The 22,940-nt window shown below is 28.3% G+C and overlaps 2 protein-coding genes across 2 annotated transcripts; one reads left to right on the plus strand and one right to left on the minus strand.

Annotated features, from left to right (window-relative positions):
• Positions 1 to 5,814: 5,814 nt before the first annotated feature.
• LOC118073982 (leucine-rich repeat-containing protein 40-like) lies at positions 5,815 to 13,823 on the minus strand. Its single transcript, XM_035094809.1, has 11 exons — positions 13,472 to 13,823; positions 13,199 to 13,395; positions 12,911 to 13,114; positions 12,713 to 12,836; positions 12,437 to 12,606; positions 12,210 to 12,352; positions 11,906 to 12,106; positions 11,500 to 11,832; positions 11,257 to 11,442; positions 10,630 to 10,726; positions 5,815 to 8,683 (listed from the first exon to the last, which is right to left on the minus strand). Exons 1-11 carry the CDS (start codon positions 13,623 to 13,625, stop codon positions 7,595 to 7,597), a joined length of 2,898 nt encoding a protein of 965 aa, XP_034950700.1. The 5' UTR covers positions 13,626 to 13,823; the 3' UTR covers positions 5,815 to 7,594.
• A 6,088-nt stretch (positions 13,824 to 19,911) lies between these two features.
• On the plus strand, positions 19,912 to 21,445 carry LOC118073826 (uncharacterized). The gene is made up of 3 exons (XM_035094553.1): positions 19,912 to 20,059; positions 20,604 to 20,918; positions 21,027 to 21,445. Exons 1-3 carry the CDS (start codon positions 20,026 to 20,028, stop codon positions 21,071 to 21,073), a joined length of 396 nt encoding a protein of 131 aa, XP_034950444.1. The 5' UTR covers positions 19,912 to 20,025; the 3' UTR covers positions 21,074 to 21,445.
• The last annotated feature ends 1,495 nt before the right edge of the window (positions 21,446 to 22,940 follow it).

The raw sequence follows: 22,940 nt of genomic DNA on the forward strand, positions 1-22,940 counted from the left end.
TACGAATACTGACCAATCATGACTAACCTCATCGACCTTTTTCAGCTAAATCATGTCATCTTCTGCATTATCACATCTTTTTATTCCTGTATGCTCATGTTTTATGATAAAGTTATATACATATATAGAAATAATAAATACACGAATAAATTCACTAATGATAATTATTTCTAAAATTAATAATAATACATTAAAAGAAAAATTTCGCTATGCAAAAAAATATTAATTTAATTAATTGAAAATATTCGCAATAAAACATTTTATTGAAATTTAACGAAATTTTTAAACCAATACTCAGATAATTCTGTATAGAAATCTATTTTTTTAATTTAATTATTTTTTTTGAATAATGTAAAGCAAATTATTGAATTAATTATGTTATTTTTTCAAAATAATTTTAAATAACAATTAGAACTAAATCTTTAAAAATGTTTCCATGTCAATTTCAAAAAGACATTTTATTGCAGCTATTCAAACTTTTATTAATTTAAAAAAATATTACTTATTCACATTCAATTTTTTTCTTAGTGTAATAATAAAATTTGTTATTAAATAATAATTAAATGATCATTGTTGTTACAAATGATCGTTTGACGTATCTCTTGTAGGAAATATTGATAACAAAGTATTATCTCAATATAAAGCAAAGATGATAAATATTATTATTGAAATATTTAAAAAAATTAACTTGATGATGTAAATAGATATTTTATTTTAATGACGATGTTTAATAAATAACTAAATATATTGAGTTAGTTATGATAATTCAAATTCACAGTTGAAATAGCGTGTAACTTTCTTAGAGCGCAGTGACCTGATTTCTTGAGTATAAGAGTAAGAGTAATTCCTAAGAGAGAAGGGAAACTATAAGACTGCAGCCACGTAATACTCCTCACGGTAATAGTGCTTTCGATATTATAGCGTTGCTAATGTCATTCATTTATGATATAATAATGGAAAAGACAAGCTGTCTATATAGTGGCACAGTAAAGGATAATATGACTTGTCATTGGGTGACGAAAGTGCAATTTCGTCTTCTATTCTATTCTCGCTTTACCATCATTTGTGGCAAACCACATCCGGAGCACTCATTCAAAATATTAATCTCCGTTATTAACTTCTTGCAATTGATTTCCCGCCTCTTAAATTGCATTTTTAATGAATATTCAAAATAACATTTAAAAAACATACCCCTTTTAATTAAATCTCATTTATTTACTATAAGAGAAAGAAAAAAAAAGAAAAATAGATGATTATTTTGAAAAAATACAACTTACAGATGGTGAGTTAAAATTTACTACATTGATATGACATTTCAGTGCATGGATTGGGCGAAATGAATGATCCAACGACAAACTCTGGTAAAAATAAATTTCTTGTTTCCTCAACGTGCATCACAGTTGATATATAAATATACAGATGCGTAAATGCATTCTGTATAAGTGTCTGTTTCGTATAGTATATATAAAGAAGTATTAACTATTGAGGTCACAGATGAAAAGAGATTTGAATATATCCAAGTGTTTTTACTTCCGGTATTCTGAATAGATATTTATATTGTTTAATGCTCGATATTCTTCTTTTTGATATGTTCAAGCTTCTCGTGATATAAATTATATTTTTCATGTATAGTTTGAGGCAAAATAAATTTTCGTAGTGTTGACAACTATTTTTGTTTGATTGTTATACCAGTTATTTTCATCATCAAAAATATGCTTGGACTGTTATATTTTAAATATAAAACTTGTATTTGTATGTTGATATACATTGGAATGGCTAGATAAAAGCGACTGTCTTGAACGTTGAATATTAATTTTTAAGTAAAAAGATTTATTTCAATGAAAAGTATAGGATTTTTAAAAGCTAATAAACGTTGCATAAAATTTTGAATTTGTTTATGGTAATTGGAAAAAATATACATTAGTGGATAAATAAAAAAAAAGGAAATATTAAACGATCACGTGTACATAACTTCAAGTTACTAGGCTACATGTATTACTTATACGAGAAACGTATCACATGTGATGTACGTAAAAGAAAGAAAATTTACTACGCAGCGCAAGACGCGACCAGTTCGGAGTTTGAAAAATTTTACAATTATGAGTCAGTGGCATGTACGACGTCAGAATAATTAGCAAGTAACAGAGGTAATATTCATGTATCATTCATTTCAATGGAAGTATTATTATATAAGTAATTAATTGGCAACCAATTCAATAAATATGTAGAGTATTATAATAATAATAATGTTTTGAATAGTCGCAATGAATTTTTTTCCTTAGCATCTCAGAACGTAAGAATTATATTAATTGTTTATTATTAATCATTTAATTATTATTCATTTAATTCAACTTGTATTTAAACTTGTCATAACCCTTTGTAACCGAAAATCTTAAAAAATAAATTATGTTAACAATTTAATAAATTGAGGTATAAAAAATGCATATTTTTCAGCAATTTAAATGTATTGAAATTGTTGAATATTAATAATAATTAATTATTAAAACTCTTGTTATTAATTATTGCTATTTTTAATTGTGAATGTAATATGAAATAATTTTCGTTTAAAAAAATCGATATGAATTATTTTTATTTGAATAGACTTGTATGTACGTACTATTTTCATGTTGATACGAGTTTAGAAACGTGAATAGAAATGACAACGATCTCAAAGCGAAATAAGTTTATCTGATTTGAATTCTCGCGGGTTGCGCGCATATGACTCTCAGTTACGGCCGGCATAACAATGCATGATGTAACGGCCGGGGGTCGAATCCTCCTCTCCCTCCATCCTCTCTTGTTACAGGAAAGTGAAACTCTTGAAAACCAGGTCACACCTACACGATGAACGTCACACTCTACTCGAAAGTTAAATTGTATGGCTACTGATTTTTGGGTTTCCCGAATTTTCATAGAGCATATTTAAATGATAATTAAATCCTCAAAGCTCCAAGTATGATGGATCATATTTCTATACGCTAAATTAAAAATGATTTAAATAGTTGGGAACTATTTTTGAAATTATTAAAAATATTACGACGAATTTAACACAAATATAATCAGTATAACACTCATAGAAAAGTTGACAAAGGTCATTGATTTATTTGCTGAATGATTTATCGTAAGGATAGAGATTAAATACAGAGAAAAAATACATATTCGCATAATACTTATTCTACACATAATCCCGATCACGTACACTATAAGTTTACGCACACAATTAAAAGAAAATTACATATTGTCACGCGGACATAATGATCGCGCTAAATGATTTATGAATGAATTAGGTAAACGCTGGACTTGACTATAATCATATACATGAACGTATAACTATATTTATAATTATAGAATTTTTATCGAGTAGAGTTATTTTTAATAGAGTTTTGTATTCAGTCAAATGCAATTTTATCATAATGCAAGTAACTGATTCATCTATGAATATTCAGATTCGCTACTAAATGTATTGTAATGAAACCTGTGTAACTGGGATCTCAAGGGATCTAGAATTCTTTATTACTCTTCATTTATTCAGTTTCCCAAATAAGCAAATAAATAAAATTCGAAATAACAGTTGTTTTTATTTATGAGAGTCTTGCTGAGAGAAGTCGAAATAAATCTTTTTTCATTTATGAAGATGAAAAAATTTATAAAAATGAATATTTTATGTTGTCATTATGTCCAATTTTTATTATTTAAAAGGATACTACAACACTTATGACTTAGTACTGAAAAACAAAGCATGTGTGGAAGAAATTTAAATGATTGTAAACAAACGTGAAGTGACCTGATAAAGTGTCTTACTTATACAGGTTGTTGGACTGCCAAGTGTCAATTATTGTAAAGGTAAACATCGACAAAATTTGAGGAATTTAAGGACAGTAACAGAGGTATTCTAATCCAAAAGTGTCAGGACCTTTTGTAGTTATCAGTCACAAAGGATTTTCACATCTCCAGAGCCCACTTAACTAGGATTCACTGTATTAGGTAATTATTATTTTTTTAATGCATAAATACATAACAAGTCATCATCAATTTTAAGGCAGAAGTATACTTGAAAGTAGAGGTTTTGTAGAACAATCAGGTTACATTCACGTATCAAATATGTTAGTTGTTTGCGTAAAGATAATTATTTAATAGAATGTTGACACGTGTAGCTTACATTAACAAAAGTGATATGTACTATCACATTATTCATTCAACATTTAAAAAATAAAAATACCTGAAAAAATTATATGTTAGTAAACATGTAGGTGAGTGTATAATTGAATAAATAAATAATTGAATCAATGAATTTTTAGTGAATTAAATAATCTAATAGAAATGATGGAAAAATATTAATCTAACTTCCAACTAAACAATCAACAAAAGCTTGTTGTCTATCTAAAATAGACGTAAAAATTTTGATCAGAAAATAGCTCCTGGTGCCAGTAAGTAGACTTCTTGGCGTCAAAACTTAGCATACATATTATGTCACTTTTTATTATGATCATTTAAGCTATGTCATGTATGTAATTACGGAGATATCTATGTACGTATGAACACTGAAAATTCAAAAAAATATTCCATTTTATTTAAAGAACAATTGTTGTCTATTTTTATAAATCGAATGAAATTGAAGATAAACGATTATTACTTATTACTTGTTTAATATATTTAGTAATAAATTCTTCTTAAACTCGTACTATTTATTATTAGGAGACATCTACATTGAATAATTTTCATTAGAAAATCCGTAATTTCCTCTTTACATGGAAAGGAAAAACGTGGTTGATGAATCTCATGATTGCAATAAAATGTAATAATTCATCAAGAAAAATTTGCAAATTTTTATTAACACGTTTTTTTGCGATTTAAGTTAAAGGATTAATGAAAAATTAATGTTTTATATTTATATTATATACATGTGTCATTACATCTATACTTATAATCTTATGTCGTGACACTTAGACGGCGTTAATCGATTTATCTGACTAACAACAAACTTATCTTGTGACTCATGTTAAGTATAGATTCCGGTTTGAAAAAGTTGATTACTTCAGGTATTAATCGATTTTGCTGAAATCTCAAGTTAAAAAAAAATATTAATGATGTTATCATTTATCTGAGGTTTTTTATCAATCCAGTAGGAGACATTAACTAGTCTAAATCATAAAATGTATTTTTAAGTCTATTTATTTTTTCTCAAGATTTTTTTACTGCATTAGAATAAACGATTATTAGAAAATAAAAAGTTTGTTTTAATAAAAAAAAAAACGATTAATCGTTTAAAACTCAATAAAATAGAGTTTTATTGTCCAGTTCCTAAAAAAATAAATTATTAATAAAAATTTCAGCTTAAACTCTTCTATAAAATAGGCATCAACGTTCTTTTTTTAGTCTTTTCATGTTATTCGAGGTAATGGAAGACAAATTAATCAATATGCAGAAAGATAGGTCGTATATTTAATAAAAAATACTAATTTATTTGAAAGGGCCCAGGGTTTTTTAATAACATAAACTCATAACTCTGTCAATTTCAAACAAAGGATAATTCTAGAGGAAATGACTGTACAGGCAAGATGAGAAGATCACTTTTTTATTCATAATATCTTATGAATAACAATAGTAATTATCGTTTAATAACATTACTTTAAAAATGTTAATTACTTTACTTACAAATTTTATGCTCAACCAATAATGTATTCTATGTAGTATGATTCAAAACCCAGATAAACCTTATCAGAAATTTTTTTTTTTTTATTAATCTGTTTTAATAAGTAATAATTGATATTTACAAGTGGATAACAGTTGGAAAAATAAATACAAACAATTTAATAAATTTTTATATCAAAATATATTTGTGCATAGACAAGAAGACAACCGTGACAGGTAATCTCATACTCGACACGCGTCGCACTACACACATCTCTGAGTATGCTGCACGCATAAAAATTATATACATTCATACCCGTACATCTTATGCCCGCCAGGTTACACAGTGCGCAAAATAAAAAGAGCAGAAGATCTTTTTTAGGATAGATGAAGAAGAGGAGGAAGTCCTAGTGTAAAGACATGAAAAAAAAAAAAAAAGAATTGAAAGTAAAAAGGAGAATTTTTTTCATTATGTACTTTAAGTGTACTTGATATTATTATAACAATGATGATGATGACAATTCACATTTATTCTGTCATACATAAAAATGATCAACAATCAAACAAATGAACAATGAAGCCCGCTTCACACATATTTACGGTAACTCATGTCAGTGATTTTGGTGGTACGCGTACAGTTATTACTTAACATATTATCAACTATTTAATAAAATAAACTATTGTCGAAACATAACATTTTTCATATTTTCTTAAACTGATGATTCATCCTGGCCCTTGCAAACAAGTATTCATGTTCGCTCTTTGAACAAAAAATATATTAATTTTTACGTACATTTTTTACTATATTTAACTTAAAATTAACTATAATACAAGGCTGTGTACATTTTTATGGATATTTTACTCCAAAATTATATTTTGGATTTTGTGTATCCAGCTCTTTAAAAATTTTTATTAACGCTATGTCATAAGAATTTTTTTTTTTCTTTTCATTGTTTATTGAAAACAAAATAAAGTAACTATGTTTTACTTATAATAATTTTATATTTTTGTTTGCGATATTGTTTTTTATATAAAACAAAAAATTAGCAATATTTATAAAACGATTGTTACTAATAATATCCAATTTCAATGGGGTTATTTTTTTATCCAAAATATATTTTCGTACAAGAGCGATACACTAATTTATTTAACAAATTTAATGATAATTGTACCTAGTCACAACGCTATGCAAACAAAATATACATCTACAGTGAGAAATTTGCGATCTATTTCAATGTAACATATAGTAATTTTTTTTTTATATATATATTTGTTTTTAATAAAATGTAAAATTAATAATTTTATAGTTATGATTTATTATTCTATGATTTTTTTTTTTTATTTAAGATGAGTCATGACAGTACGATTTGATCGGTACTTTTATGTGCGGGTAACTATCCCAGTCTTACATCGTGATAAAAATAATAAAGGTACCAAGGAGTTAAAGTTATAATGTCGATGCCGCCATTTCGAAGACTTGTTTTGAATCTTGAGTAGTAAGAGAGATCAAAAAAAAAAAATGACGGTACTTTAGAATATGTGCTCGAATAGCGCAATTATCTCTATTTATATAAATGTTTCTAAAAAAATTTATCTTATTTTTTTTTATCTACAAAAATTAATTTATAAAAGTGTCCAAATTTAATCCTAGTCAGGTTCATTGAACATTTGGGATAATAAGGCACTTTTTTTTTTATTATTTACCCAAAATAGTTTCATTAGATAATATTATTTCATTAATTAAATGAATCGCAAATCCGACTGTATGTTTATCCTGTATATCTATTATTCAAAAATTGAATAATAAATCGCTAAAATGATCGATCGGAATGATCTATTAAAAATATAACGGCGTACAGTGACGTTTGTGAGCTTTCACAGCCGGATACTTTCCGAAGAGTCTCGAAGGTCACGAAAATTGCACGTGCGCTGAAATGTTCTACTACACATGCTGATGACGATGCTACATAGGTGTGTGTTGCTGAAATGGTTCCAAATGCCTTGCGAGTTCCCGGTGCATATGTTCAGGTACAACGCCAACATTATTGAATAAGGTTCTAAACACAGTAAGCTCCTCAGTCAGAAGCTCAATTCTCTTTTTCAAGATATCGTTGTCTTTTACAAGCAGTTTAACCTTTTCTTCAGTTTCCCGCGAACGAACTTTAGCTTTTTCTCGACTCTTCCTCACAGCAATATTGTTCCTTTCTCTTCGTCGTCGGTATTCATCACTTGCTTTATCTATAGTTTTATTTTGTTTTCTCGCAACAGCAGCAGCAGCAGCGGCAGCAGCAGCCGCTGCTTGGTGTTGATGTGTTATTACTGGTTTCATAGGTCCCCGTGGTGGTTGTTGATGTTGTTGGTGTTGAGATTGTTGTTGCTGTTGAGGATGTTGATGATGAACAGGATGACCTGGTACCGCTGACGGTGTCAGTGTAGTAAAGGTAGGACCACCATTAGTAAAAGGACCATTACCAGGATTATATCCTCCAGGAGGATATTGAGGACAATGTCGTCGATAATCTGTCGGATCCATTGGCTCTTCTTTGATACTAGGTGATTCGGAAGACGAACTATTACTATCGCTGCAGCTGTTACTATTTTGATGATAACTAGCACCGCTGTGAACTGGTTGAGGCATGTAGGCTAAAGTTGTTCTCGGATATCCGGTGTTTCTAGTATGTTTGACGGCACCATTACCGCTACTAAGCATATCCAAAAGTCCATCATTAAAATGAGAATCATCAATTAAATGTTGAAGATCCAAAGATATCTCTGGGTTATTTAAATCTGTTAATTCACCAGCAGCGGCACAGTGTTCGGCATATTGTTGATGAAGACTGGCCTTGCTTGCCGATACTTTGCTTACTGTACTGCTGGTCTGTTGATTGTGATTGACTTGAAGAGATGAGTTGTTATTATTGTTCGGACTGTTGTTGTTATTCCCAGGTAGTCCTTGTGATTTTTTTAAATCTCCAACACCCTGATTTTGAACCTGGTGGGCTCCTGTTTCATACATGACTGGTGATTCCATTGCACTCACTCGCGCATCACAGTTTTAATATTTAATTATCACCAGCCTTGTTTTTGGCTACTATATTATTTTTAATTACAATTAATATTAGATAATCACAATTGTTCGAAAATAGTTCGATTTGTTGAAATGAATATTTCACTTTTTACATTCCTTCACAGAACTCATTTTAATCTTCACAAGATATTTATTCACTGCTAGCTTGACTCGTCCATTTATATTTCTGACACTATTATTTTAATTTTTAATGACAATTGAAAATAAAAATAATCTTTCTTTGCAGCAATAATAGAAGTTAACTACGCCAATAAATGACAAACTAGTTAACACATTTGTATCTTTTTTTATAAGTAAGATTAACCGAAATCAATCGAATGAGTGTCAGCGCGCGACTGACTATCTTAGAAGCATGTCGCAAGCTTTCAATGTAGTCCGCGCCAACTTCGAGTTACATGTTTGATTGGTGCGCATGCGTCCATATCACCGTGTTAATTCGTTTACTGTCCCTTCTCTTCTTCTTTGTCTTCGTCTTTTCTTTACTCACACTTATTGTGCTTAATATCTTCTTTTAATTTGAAAAACAACATTGAACGATAAATTTCTCTAGTATAGTTTTTGTTTTGAGATACGGTTTTAATTGATAAAAGAATGATTATCTCATAAAGTAATTCATGCAGTTTTTTTTTTTTTTTTTAAAGACATAAATTAAATTTAATTATTTATTAATTTTTACTTATGTACACATTATATTTAAATAATTTTGAATACTTTAGTCTCATAAAATACTATTATTTTTTTATATATCTGTATCTAACATTTAAGTTAAACTTTTATCTTTGTTTATACCCATTAATTTTGTGCGATTTTTTTAAAAATAACTATTCTAAATATTTAACAGTATATAACAGTACTATCATAAACATGTCTAATCTAAAATTAAAAGTGATATTAATTTAGAAAAATGGAATATTTACAAAAATGAATATTTACTTTTCTATATCATAATATCAATTTTTTTAATCAAAATTAATTCATTTTTTTTCACGCAACTGTGATTTTTTACCAACTGCTACTGTCAAAAATAAAAAAATTATTTTCCTACTTTATCAGCATAGTTCAGATATATCGACATTTTTTCACTCGTTTTGTTTAAAATAGATACTCATAGATGGCAGCACAATACTATTTCTAGAATTCGGGGGTCTTTTTAAACAATTTTATTTGTTTACATTTAGTAAAATAACGCATTGATTCCATCAATTTTTTCAATAAAATTATGTAATATACAATGATTTTTTGGAATTTAAATTCCTGCATTTCATAATAACTATTTAGTTATCATGTGAATGTTCTTTTACCGACTTCTACATTTAATACCAACTGTCGGTAGTATTTCAATTGCGCAGTTTTCGGCTCAAACGTATTTTTCAATTTCTCTGAATCTTCTATTTATTGGGTTTTTCCGTTAGTATTCTTGAGTTATTTCAATATATTACGGACATAATAATTTATAGAAGCTTTAATTGCTAGCTATTCTGTATGCCAGAGCTTATATATTTGAATACAAATTCCTCTGATCCTATGGCGTCGCACGAGTACGAAAAAGATGCGCAACAGTTGATGCGCAGTTAACATAACACGAATAGCGCGCGTCAGTCGGCAAAATTGGCGATAACTCTTGTTTTCATTGTTTGATATTGCCGAATTTAGCGAGTAAAAAACCGGGAAGGTGTATAGAAATGCATTATTGATTTTTGTGAGTGTTGTTAAAGTCTTATTTACGTTTGAGTGAAGTGAATCATGTCTTATATCTCCATGGACAACTGTAAACAAGGAGGTATGATGGGATACTCCAAAATGCAGTCAAGGTATTTAATACTTTATTTATTTTGGCGTACATATTTATTGAAAATTATAATATATACATCAAAATCCATATTGTTGCGATCAAAAATATATCATTTCGCAATTCGGTTTCTCAAATAGGATAAAATTTCCTCTGTGCTTTTCATTAGCATTTCATGTCGCGGTTGCCTGAAGCAGTTTCCGCTAAGAAGTAGAGTCCTGTTTGTAAACAATTCGAAGATTTCAAGTCAATCACAAATAGAAGTAGTTTCAAAGCTTTTTCAAGGCAGTGTAGGTTAAAATAAAGACAATGACTTCAAGCTTGAATATTTTTTACTTCAATCATTCAAACTTAAGCCTTTTCATCAATTTTATTTATGATGCAATCTATATTACCTCGAATATTGTTTTATGTATAAAATAATGATCTATGACAATACAATAATGACATATTTATTACCAACGTTGATGATGGGATTGTGACTTTTATCAAGTAGCATTTGCTCTGAATATACAATGGTTAGCATGCAATGCAATGGAATGCTATTTGGCAGTGTCCAACGATCAATCTGATGATGAAAACAACTAGAGGAAACTGATAAAAAAAAATAATACACAACATTGACCAAAATGATAAAACTATATTGAATAAATCATGTTGATAAAATTAAGCAAATTGACATATAAATATTTAGGCGATGTTTTACATCGAGCATGCATCATAATACAGAAATATTACTTTGATTTACCTTAGATTTGTTTGATTTCCTAACTCAGGAGGCACAAACTTTATGTTATTATTTGATAAATCTAGAGTTGCTAATCTTTTTAATTTTGACAATGCCTCAGCATTTATTTCTTCAATTTGGTTATCATGAACAACCAATATTTCTAAATGTAAAATATTATAAATACAATCAGGTACTGTGACAAACCTAAAATAGGATTGAACTTGATTATTGTTCATTACAATAACATCCTTACATACGTACTTATTATGTGAAATATTTATTTCACGTAAATGTTCAAGCATTCCAATTGTGTCTGGCAATGATGACAATAAATTTTTACTAAGATCTAAGTATCTTAGACGATTATAGGCCTCTCCGATCCAATTTGGAATTGATGTCAGTCGATTACAAAAGAGTTTCAAATCTTCTGTAAATTTTATTAATGCCAATTTGTCAGGCAATTGTGATAATTTATTTCGGCTCAGATCAACACAGGTTACTTCAGCTAGAATAGCATCTTCAATAACATTTTCAGGTATTAAATCAAGGTTTTTGTTAGTTAGACTTAGAAGTTTGGTATTCTTCATTGTATATCTATAAATATTCAAATATTGACGATAGATAGTAGGAAAATATGATTGGATTAAAACTGTTTAACAATGTATACCTGTCTGGCATTGAGATAGAATTAGAGCATACAGTTGATGATTGATTAAGGTCGATAGATTCACCATCCAACTGTTGTCTTAAGTGTCTCAAAATTCGTGGAGTCCCACATTGAATTATATCTCTTCGTACATTTTTAACTTGATTTCCTTCAATTATAAAGTATTTCAAATTTGGCATCACACAAATGCTATTAGAAATCCTAGAAATCAATCCTTCAATATTATATCATATTAAAATATTTTAGATTAATTGTTAATCACGATTCAATCAATGAACGATTCGATCTCATCAAAAATACCCACTGTGTTAGTTTATTGAATGATGCATCGAGGCGTTCCAAATTTAATAATTTTATCATTTCATCAGGAATAGTCTCTATTTTATTATGACTTAGTAGAAGGGATTTTAGTTGGCCTATTCCTTCTAAACATTCCATATCAATTTCCTAAGGGTAAATTAATGGCCATGTTATGTTCAACGATTATAAACGGATTATATTATTTGTATATCCATATGCTAAAATACTTACAACAATATTGTTGTTTGAAAGCAGTAATTCTCGTAGAGCAGTACAACCTGTCATATTAGGAAACACTGATAAATTATTGTCTTGAAGGTTTAGAGTTTCCAATTTTCTTAATTCACCAAAAGCAGGAATTACTTCCAAGTGATTAGAACTTGCATCCAATGTTTTTAAAACTAAAATAGATTTAACATGAAATAAATTTGTCTATTTATTTATCTTATTAGTGATCTTATGTATTTGTTGGCCGAGTTTATTTATTCATGTGTAAAGAAGACACACCTCTCATGCTCATAATATCCGGTGGTAGCTCTACCAATAGATTATGACTCAGGTCGAGATTACATAATCGTACGAGGTATCCCAACCCTACTGGCAATTCTTTCAAATTATTGTGCGATAAATTCTACAAAAGAATGACTTATTAAATATAAAAAAGAAAAATATATTTATGGATAAACATATTCTTAAAAAACTCACCAGAGATTCCAACATGACAAGATCTCCAATAGCTGGATCTAACTTTTGGAGACTATTATATGAGAGATTCAATTGTCTCAAATTTTCCAATGTGTATAAATTGATATTGACTTCAGTCAATTTATTATGTGAAAGATTCAATATTTTGAGTTTCAATAATGATCTAATCTGATTTGGTAAATTTTCTAATAAATTATCATGAATCTAGAACATATGAATGAGGATATTACTAAAATATTAAGTTAAAGTCTATTAAAATTGTAAATGTAGCAGATTTCTGATAGTTACATCCAACTCAACAAGGTCTAATAAATTTTCAACTTCTGAATCGATGTTAGTTATGCTATTAGAACTAAGGTTCAAAGTTTTTAATGGTTCATATTCCCACCAATGATCTTTGTCATTACTATCAAAGTCAATTTCTCTATATAGCTCTGCTATTTCTCCTTCAGTTAATTCATGTAAAGTCCATACTCTTTTAGGAACTGTATAAAAATAAAAAAAAAACAATATAAATAATGTAAATATTGTTTAAAAAAATAATTAAAAATAAATGCATACCAGTAGCTAATCCTCTACCAGAAAGAGTTAATTCGCCTGTTCTTCGAGCTTCTACAATAATTCTCTCTGATAATTCATTATTGTCATCTTTTTTTGTCCTTGGTTTAAACACAGCTAAATGATTAACACGATCTTTTCTTCTCACTGCACTCATTTTATTCGACTATATCTGATTAACTTAATTGCAGTATCAAGTTTTCATGTATTTTATAACACAATGAGCTGTGTGACTTACTACCCATGATAGTTGTCAACAACCAACTACATTTCCTGTGTTCGTGAACTTGATGTGAACGTAGTAAATAAATAGTGTAGCCTCGGAGGGAGGACATATTGAATTGTCCAGTTGCTGCATCAATCAATAACATTACAAAAACATGAACAGTTTCCTAGTATCAACAGCAGCTGGTATAGTTCTTGTCGGTATGTTTCCTTTGAAGCTAGAGAGTATTATTGATTGTTGGATTAATTGAAATCTTTTTGTTTATTTTTTTTTTCACTTTTTTGATTCGAAGACGTATTTATTTTTAAATATTTTTATCAATAAGTGTTATTAAAAATTTTAAATTATATTGATGTTTTATTGTTATTGCATTATTTTCATGCATTTATTTTTCAAAATTAATCTTTCGAAAAGATGTCAATAATTTATAAATTTTCATCTTATCTGATGCATCTTATAAAAAACGTATTAATATTTACCGAGTTTCAGAGAATATAATTAAATCATGTTTGTTTAATTTTGCATACTTGTCTAGAAAGGAAATTGACACTAGAACGTACTAATGAAGATTGATTTAAAGCGGTTAACTCATATACATGCATGTAGGTTATTTTATATTCGGTTATCTGATTGTTTGCAATATAAGATTTAGAATATATTAAAGATAGTTACTTGATAAAATAATTGACCAAATTTTTTTTCTATTTTAAGAATTTTCCAATAAAACCCAATGATCTATCATTCCTTGATACCTAAAGTATAGAATTTAAAAATCGAAATAAATAAAAGAAGTCATACAATAGAAAAATAAATTAAATGTAATTGAAGGTAAGGATGATGAGGTTACCAACTCGTTAACTTGATAGAATTGGTAAAAAAAAATATTCTTGAAAGCAATTTCAAAACTTCTGGATAATAGATAATTTGTAAGTCAAAAAATGGATGAAAGTTAGAGTTTAATACTCAGTCTGTACAGTTTGTCGAACACAATGGTGAAGGAACAAGATAAGTGTAAAGATTTGGAGAAGGAAAGGTGACTTTGCGTGATACCTCATGCTATTTTCGCGTGTCGAATTCTGATTTGCTTCGTTGAATCAAGTGTATAATCTCCCGTGGTTCTTGTCTATATCGTATTATATAGACACATGAACAAATGGGTGGTGCACTTTTATCCTTATTCTTGTACCTTTATTCTTTCATTATCACTGCTGACGTTGGAATAACTGTTGCAATTTACTTGTCATCTATTAATTGACTTTTTAACATGATGAAATAGCTGATGAATAGAATGATTATGCTTGTTACGTTGATAATGTGCTTTGGATATTTTTTTTTTCTTTTTATTCATAAATATTGAACTGAGTCTATATACCAATTTCCTCTTTTGTGCTACACTTATTCAAAACTAATGTTGTTTAACGAGTAGACTAATTTAGATATTGAAATATGATGGCAAGGTAATTTTTCAAACTATTTAACATGTCCAAATAGGAACGATCGAGACACTGGTGAGCTGAACACCTTGCGCCCACAAAAGACATTTGTAGTAGATTTATGTTGTGATAGTAGTTAAATTAGTTTCATCAACTTTGCCCTCGCTGCTTATAGAGAATCGCGTGGCCGTGATTTGGATTCCTCCAAAATTACTTGGCTATAGGTATAGAGTCAGACGAAGAAAACTGAGGGCGTTTCTCGTCGAACGTGACTCTAATGGTGGCTTTCGTGCATTTTGGTTACCTTTATTTTCTTTATTCACGAAGACGTACAAAAACGAAATGAAAATTGACGTAGTACTTGATTCTCGTTGGGCCAACGAACTTACCTTTTAAAATCCCAAGGCTACGCAAATCAGTTTTCTTCAAATGCATATTTATTACATATTATTTCCACTACATTCACTAGTAAATCTAGGCCTCGTTGCTTTCCACTAGAAATTTATATCGCTGCTCTAGTTTCTAAGAATGCAGATTTGAATATACTTCCTTAGGGATGCGGGTTACCATATCTCGTACCTAAATTCTTTAGTGTTTTTTAGTTTTATGCACTTTGAAAATATATTTCTGGCTTTCCATATGTATATCTCTTTGAAGACTTATACATATAGCTGCAATCTCATGAAGATATATTCTCTAAATTTCCAGAAGTTATGTTTTTTCAACTATTTACATATTTTCCAAATTTTCTGATCAAACTTTTACATGTTTAACATATGTTATAAATATATATTCAATGCTGTCGATGTTGAAATTAAAAAAAAAACTTGGAAATGAAGTACTACAATTAATTAAACTGTAATAATTGTAAATAATTCATGTATTGTGTGCTGTTAATTGTTCAATTCAACTGGATATATTTGTTGAATCAGCAAAATATTTTTCCAATTAAATCGACAGTTATTTTCTGTTTCAATAATCGTTTTTTTTTTGTTTTTAATATCTAACTATTTTTACTTCAAATATTAAAATAATATAATAATTATGTAAAGTTTTACAAACGAGTATTTCAAAATTTTACCCTCAACTTACTTTTTAACTATTTAAATTTTCATGGCATGGAAGTTACATACAATGAGGAGAATATTTTCACTATACAAAAAAAAAATTTTAATTATTTATTTAAATTAATTTAATCATTAAAAAGAATTATTTAAAATATGCACAATAAAATGATTTATTAAATTTAACGAAATTTTGTTTGAAAAACGTATTTTGATATTTGGTTAAAAATTATAGTAAATTTAGAAATACAAGTGATATTAAATTAATTTTTAATTTCTGAATTACCGTGAATTCTAAAAAACAATGATCAATTCGATAAAACATTAAAATAAACTAATGTTCAGATAATTTTATTCAAAATAATTCCGCGAAATAGAAATATATTTTTTCAATAATTTATTTTTTTTAAGAAACCATCAGAACTGAATATTTCATAATGTTACCACGACAATTCCAAAAATAAAAAAAAATCTATTGTAACTATTCAACTTTTGATTTTATTAGTTGGAATGAATATTACTTGTTTATAGTAAATTTTTTTTTCAGTAAAGAATAAAAATAATTTTTTTATGAAAGATAAATTTAACTGTAACACTGAATAAATTATAACAATATTTCTGACTTCAAATTAAATTATTTTTGATAATAAATAAATAATTTTATTTCATGTGAATGGTTTCTGAAACGGATTATAATGAATCTGGAAGCAAGAGAATAATTTCAATTTAGTTTGAATATTTTTTTTACATAAGTTATAAAATATGTAAAAAATTGATTTAACTATAGAGTTCGAAAATGAACATTTAACTAATATTTTATTTACAATAAGTCGAAATAATTTAGTAAACACCACCATCATTCATAAGTGCAATTATAAATCTGAACAGTTAAAAAAAATAACAGCCAATAATTCAACATAAGAGTTCAATAAAATAGAAATGTATATCAAGTATTTTGCAATTACACACAACTATTATATATCTTATAACCAATCGTATTGAATGCGGGCTATTTATCTCATCAATGCGGAATTACTCTCAAATTCTATATACCTTCTATTTTAGGTTTATGATTCCAGCTAATTCAGCCTGTCAGCATCATTATAAATCGTCGCAATGTGTTTAATGTTAATAATTACGAAGTTCTATTTATATATTATTATGAACATTGATGTTTACCTCATCATCGAGGATTGAATAAACCAACAATTAGTCCACATATATAGGATAATCCTTTATGCGTAATTAATTCTTATTGATGAATTATAAACTCCATCATTTTTATTCAATCGATTACAGTTTAATGGATATTTAAAGAAAATTTTAAATCCCCTAACTCACATATTCATTTTTTTTATTAAATATGTATCATCGGTGTGGGAGCAAGATAAATGTCACCCTCATATTAATATACGTGTCGGATATTTTTGTAGTTTAATGATGTAAAACTTGAATTGACTTACAAGATGTAATTCCCAATGTGAAGTAAAGGATGTAACGTACTGGAAACCTTATTCATACACCCTCGGTGATTTTCATAGAGTTCAGACACGTGCTACAGTGGACCCTTAATGACGACACGACGCCATGTGACACTTTTTTCCTTCTATTTTATATTTTTAAGTTTAATTACTATTGGAAACTTTGAAGTTAATACTATCAATAGTCATGTGAATGATAAAAATGTTATCAACTTAATTACCATTTAAAAAATTAAATAGTGATTTCATGTTAGTTGAGAAAAAAGCTATTAATTAAATATTGATTTGCCGTTGATACCGGGGAAAATTGAAGAAAAGTCTCTGAATGAATTGGTTCGTTGTACCTTTCGTTGTATTTTCGATCGAAGACTGAATTGAACTGATTCAAAGCTTGGTGAACCCGTGGGATATCGGAATAAACCAGTTTCTGATATTCGAACAAGCTTGGTGAGTGACGTATACTCGCAGGTGAATACTGTGAAATGAAGAGAGATTGGATACGGCAATATGAATTGAACGATGGAAATAGCATATTCGTAGAATGTATTTACATGTACTATATGCATATTTAAGCCTTTTTGAAATGTATACGTCTACATTATTTAGATAAATAAATGACTACAATATTTAAAAAGTAATGTAGGCAAGTAACTGGAGACACTTTTATATAAAATGAAATAAGATAATCAAAAAGTAAAAAATAATATCTCATATCATATAGTTAAATATTCATTATTCTAATTCATTTTAACGTTCGTTTTTTTTTTAAATATGTTTTGTTTTGGTGACAGGTAATATATTCAAAAGTATATTCATTTTTGAACGTAAATAACTGACAGATTGCTTTTTATTTAGAGTATTTCATATTTACGTAATGAAAAATTTTATAAAATAGAGACGTATTGAATCTTCTTATCAATATAAATGTGTAGGATTATAATAAAATACAATGCAGCATAAACAAGTATTATCCATGTCAATATAATAAAATATACAACATTAATATTATTATTGATAAAATCTTTAAAGTTACCAAAGCAAAGTTTACATGATATTATTAAATATTATTTTATTTATTTATTTATTTTGAGAGAAAAAATAAGGTACATTCTTGAAAATTTTATTATCTTGGTAAAAAGGATTTAACAACATTTTTTTCAGTCTTGTGACATTTCGCTGGAGGGTTGAAATGCGACATTTACGCACCCCATCTTTATTCTGGAACGCATTTTTTTTTTTGTTGAAATGGATGAGGTCTTCTTTTGATGACAATCATATTTCTTGCTTCTTTAATGTTGTCGTTTACTCTAGTATCATTTAGGATGACAGTTGGATTGGTGGGTAATGAAAATAAACAGTCAAAATTGTAAATTTGATGGAATTCCTGGTTGTAAAGTTTACAACCTTTCATATATATGAAGTAGTAGCATTTATTGGCTATGGATATATTCAGAAATAAATTTGGAAAGTTTAGTTCAGCTCTATTTGGATGGTCACGTAAGCATTTCGTAAACTGAAGATGTAAAACTTGGTTTACTTCTCAAGATTGGCAAGTTTGATGGTCTGTTGCTCGACTTTACTTCCGTTCGTGGTAATAAATCAGCAGTGTTTCTAGCGGGGGGGGTTTGTATATACACGTTAATATATAAAGCCAATTTACCTGTAGGCAACATTCCGACAACAATAATCATGAACAATAGACTTTGCTAAATGAAAATGCAAATAGGGTGGGTTTGCTAGTTAGAGCTATGACACTTGGCAATAGAAAGCCCTAGGCATACTATTGTCACCTCTTGAGTTATCTCAAGTCATATGCAAGATACTGACTGACAGATGATTCTACATCAAGCATGAATTAATAGACATTCCTTGCGAATACTAAGGCTGATATATATTTTAGATAACCCCTCATCGAATTGCGGTTTTGGTGTCGGCTGCAGTGATTAGATAATAATATTATTTCTCCAAAGATCAAGAGGTTATGTTCTTTGATAACACGACAATCATGGAATTTAATCATACAGATCCCTGTTAAAAGGTAATTCAGTAAAACATTTTCTATTTTAACTAGTAATTTAATTATTATATTGAAGGACTTCTGAGTCTTAATTTAATCTGGAGGCTTTCCTATTCTAACTTTGAAACTTGCCATAAATTTTCGTCTGAGTCATGCCTTTGAGATGGCAACATTTAATCACTTCACTGGACACAGCACTGTCGCTCGTTAGATCTTTAGTAAGTTTGTGTTTTCAGTGGTTTAGTCAATGCTATACTAGAAAGATCTTGGAGTCCAGTTAATGGACTTGTAGTTGAATTGATTAAAATTCGCCTTCTTCTTTTTGTTTACCTTAGAATGAAGTATCTATCTATTATCTTTTATGTAACATGTGAGTAAAATAGAGTGATAACTAAAGATTCATTATATTTTTTTTTTGGGGTAATGATTTCTCATTTCCACTTGCCTGAATAAATAATTGTTCATGATTAATTTCTTGAAATCTTGCTAAATTATCTAGTACAGTCATCTGAAGTAGCTTAGATTAATTGGTGGAACAGTTTAGTTCCTTGAGTAAAATATCATAAAATTAATCGATAGTGATTTCTCATAAGTAATAAAGTCATTAATAAATTCATAAACACGGAATTTAACTAAATTTATGATAAATTGAGTTTAACAGTAAATATAACTTTTGTGGGTACTCAATTCTACAATCAACAAAAGCTCCAAATTAATTTATATTGTTTACGTTAATTTACATAGTTGAATCATTAAATGAGTTAATTATAACTGTTTTGAAATATACAAACACCAAGAAGAATCATTTTATTTCTAAAAGCAATACGTAATAAAGAAAAAAAAAATATAATGAAAACTTTTTTCCAATAGAACTTCTTTACATAGATGTTTGAATGGCATATTATGAATTTCAGCCATTTCTATGATATGGATGCAATCAATTAGTTGCAATTTGTGCAGTTGCAACCATTGCGATAACGATACAGCAGTAATAAGTATCGTCGTAACAGAAGACGATAATGAAAATGATAGTTCAATAGAAAATTTTTTGTACAAGGAAGATTTTGACGGTGATGGAAGTCGAATAATTTGTGCAAGGGATCGAGATCATGAAGATCGATCTTTTCCAAGCATTTGTCACATGTTGTGTTACAATGCTTGTACGGAGTTTAACACCAAAGAGAACAACGAAAAGAATGGAACGTACGACGTGATAGCATATAGAACGAGTAAGCAATGACGATCGTTTGTCAGTTTCTATTTTCACGTCGTGCATGCAATACTTTCATAAATATCTTCCAATTTATGTTGCCCTATATTTTTTATTTTTTTCGTAGATTACTATAAACTCCATGACGGGCCGTGTCAGCGACATTACTCATAGCGAACTATGTAATTAACAGATGAAAAAAAAGAGGAAATAATTTACAATGGTTTGTGAATTGATTTACTGAAGGCTAATTTGTTTATGAGAATCGAAATCAATTGTTTTCATGATTTAAAATAAATATACATATTTTTTTTGAATTATCCCAATATAAAGGTGAATGAAATTAGTTGGAAATTTAATCAAACTCGAGTTACTTTGTGATGTAGTGGAAAGAAAAAAAGTTTTAAATTGAAATTGGATGAACCACTCTTGACGTATGATTGACGAAAAACTTGTCCAAATATATACATATGTGCCCACGCTATATTTTTTTTAAAAAAAAAAACTATTCATGAAAAAATATATGATGAAAATTCCGAAAAAAAATTCTTTTAATTTTCCAAAATCTCTTTCGACTATAAAGCAATACATTCAGCTCACTTTAGATATAAATATTTCGTTATTATCAAAAATTCCATGGATTGTGTCACTCATGAGGATGGAATTTATTAATAATTTATAAGATTCATCAAATATAAATCAATTCTTCTTTTAATATGAGAATATTTACTATGATGATTTTCGATTGTTGAATATTTCCATAAAGTTAGAGATTTAATATTCATGATTATGCACAAAGCGTTCGTTAATACTTACATACTTCTCATAGCTTTTCCACCAAGTATAAGCACAAGTCGCTCATTAAACTTCAATCTCATTGAGTAAACTTGGTAATGGTAGTGATTGCTGTGGTCGCCAGTTCTCATTTACACTTCTTCGACATACCCGATTTTCACTATGAGAAGGTAATGTGGGAAGTCATAAAATTAAATGAACTAGCAGTTCAGAATCTCATAATGTAATAATTATAACCCAATTCTTAATTAGATAATATATAAAAATACGAGTAAAGTAGTTTTTCTGGTCCATGAATGTGTGCAAGTGCAAATATGCTAGAGGGTAGTTGATGGGTACAGTGGGCTTTTTGTGGTTAAGAAGAAGAAGAAAGAAAAAAGTATTTCACCAGACACTGAGTCAACGCAAATTGAGTTGTACGGTGGCGGAATTTAAACATTCAAATTAACCCGTTTAGCAAGTCAAAGTGTCTAATGTGGCAGTGTGGCTGTTATCTCATGCTCGACTTTGTAATATTCAATCGATACTGTTACTCTCGGTGAAATTTTAACATTTCCAAATGCCATTTTTTCCCTTTTACTCCAATTATTATCTTCAAGTCGAATATTACTCCATCTGCTATAACTATCGGGTATTATTTAGCTAAGTAGAGACACTGAGAATAAAATTTCATTATTAACAAGTAATATTTTTCTCAACTAATAAAATCATAATTTTAAATATTTGTAATAAACATTTGTTTGGAATTGACATAGTAACATAGATTCAGTTCTGATGGTTACTTCAAATAATAAAAAATAATTCAATCAAAAAATACCTTTTGTTGATTACACACTTTTATTCACTGTATATTCAAGTGTTCAAAACTAACCACTCAAAATGTTTACAATGTGAAACACTATAAATAAACTATAGCAATTTTGTATTTTGACTAGAATTTTTTAAACATTAATTCATTCTATTTTTTTTTGGATTGATCATTTTTTTCTAAGATCCATAGTGTCTTAGATAGCTATCACAATTATTCTGACCGTATGAGCAAGTGAAGTATTAATATAGTAGCAATACTATGAATTTTGAAGATTAAATAATTAATCAAAGGGGTACGGTATTGTTCCTACAATTATACATTTTTTTAGTGTCCATAATCTTGAACCAACTTTCAAACTACCTTTTTCAAGTAAAATTTCTTTAAATTTAATACAACATTTTATTGTAAATATTTCAACTCTTTTATTTATAAATT

The sequence above is a fragment of the Chelonus insularis genome, unplaced genomic scaffold (assembly GCF_013357705.1).
Source record: "Chelonus insularis isolate UGA/USDA-ARS -01 unplaced genomic scaffold, ASM1335770v1 scaffold_714_pilon, whole genome shotgun sequence".
Taxonomy (NCBI): Eukaryota; Metazoa; Arthropoda; class Insecta; order Hymenoptera; family Braconidae; genus Chelonus; species Chelonus insularis.

Coding starts and splice junctions, on each gene's coding strand:
- LOC118073982 (XM_035094809.1), bottom strand. CDS start 13,625: ATGAGTGCAGTGAGAAGAAAAGATCGTGTTAATCATTTAGCTGTGTTT. Junction 13,396..13,471: donor TGGTAGAGGATTAGCTACTG/GTATGCATTTAT, acceptor ATTTTTATACAG/TTCCTAAAAGAGTATGGACT. Junction 11,443..11,499: donor ATAAATATTTCACATAATAA/GTACGTATGTAA, acceptor ATCCTATTTTAG/GTTTGTCACAGTACCTGATT.
- LOC118073826 (XM_035094553.1), top strand. CDS start 20,026: ATGAAGTATCTATCTATTATCTTTTATGTAACAT. Junction 20,060..20,603: donor TATTATCTTTTATGTAACAT/GTGAGTAAAATA, acceptor TATGAATTTCAG/CCATTTCTATGATATGGATG. Junction 20,919..21,026: donor CGTGATAGCATATAGAACGA/GTAAGCAATGAC, acceptor TTTTTTTCGTAG/ATTACTATAAACTCCATGAC.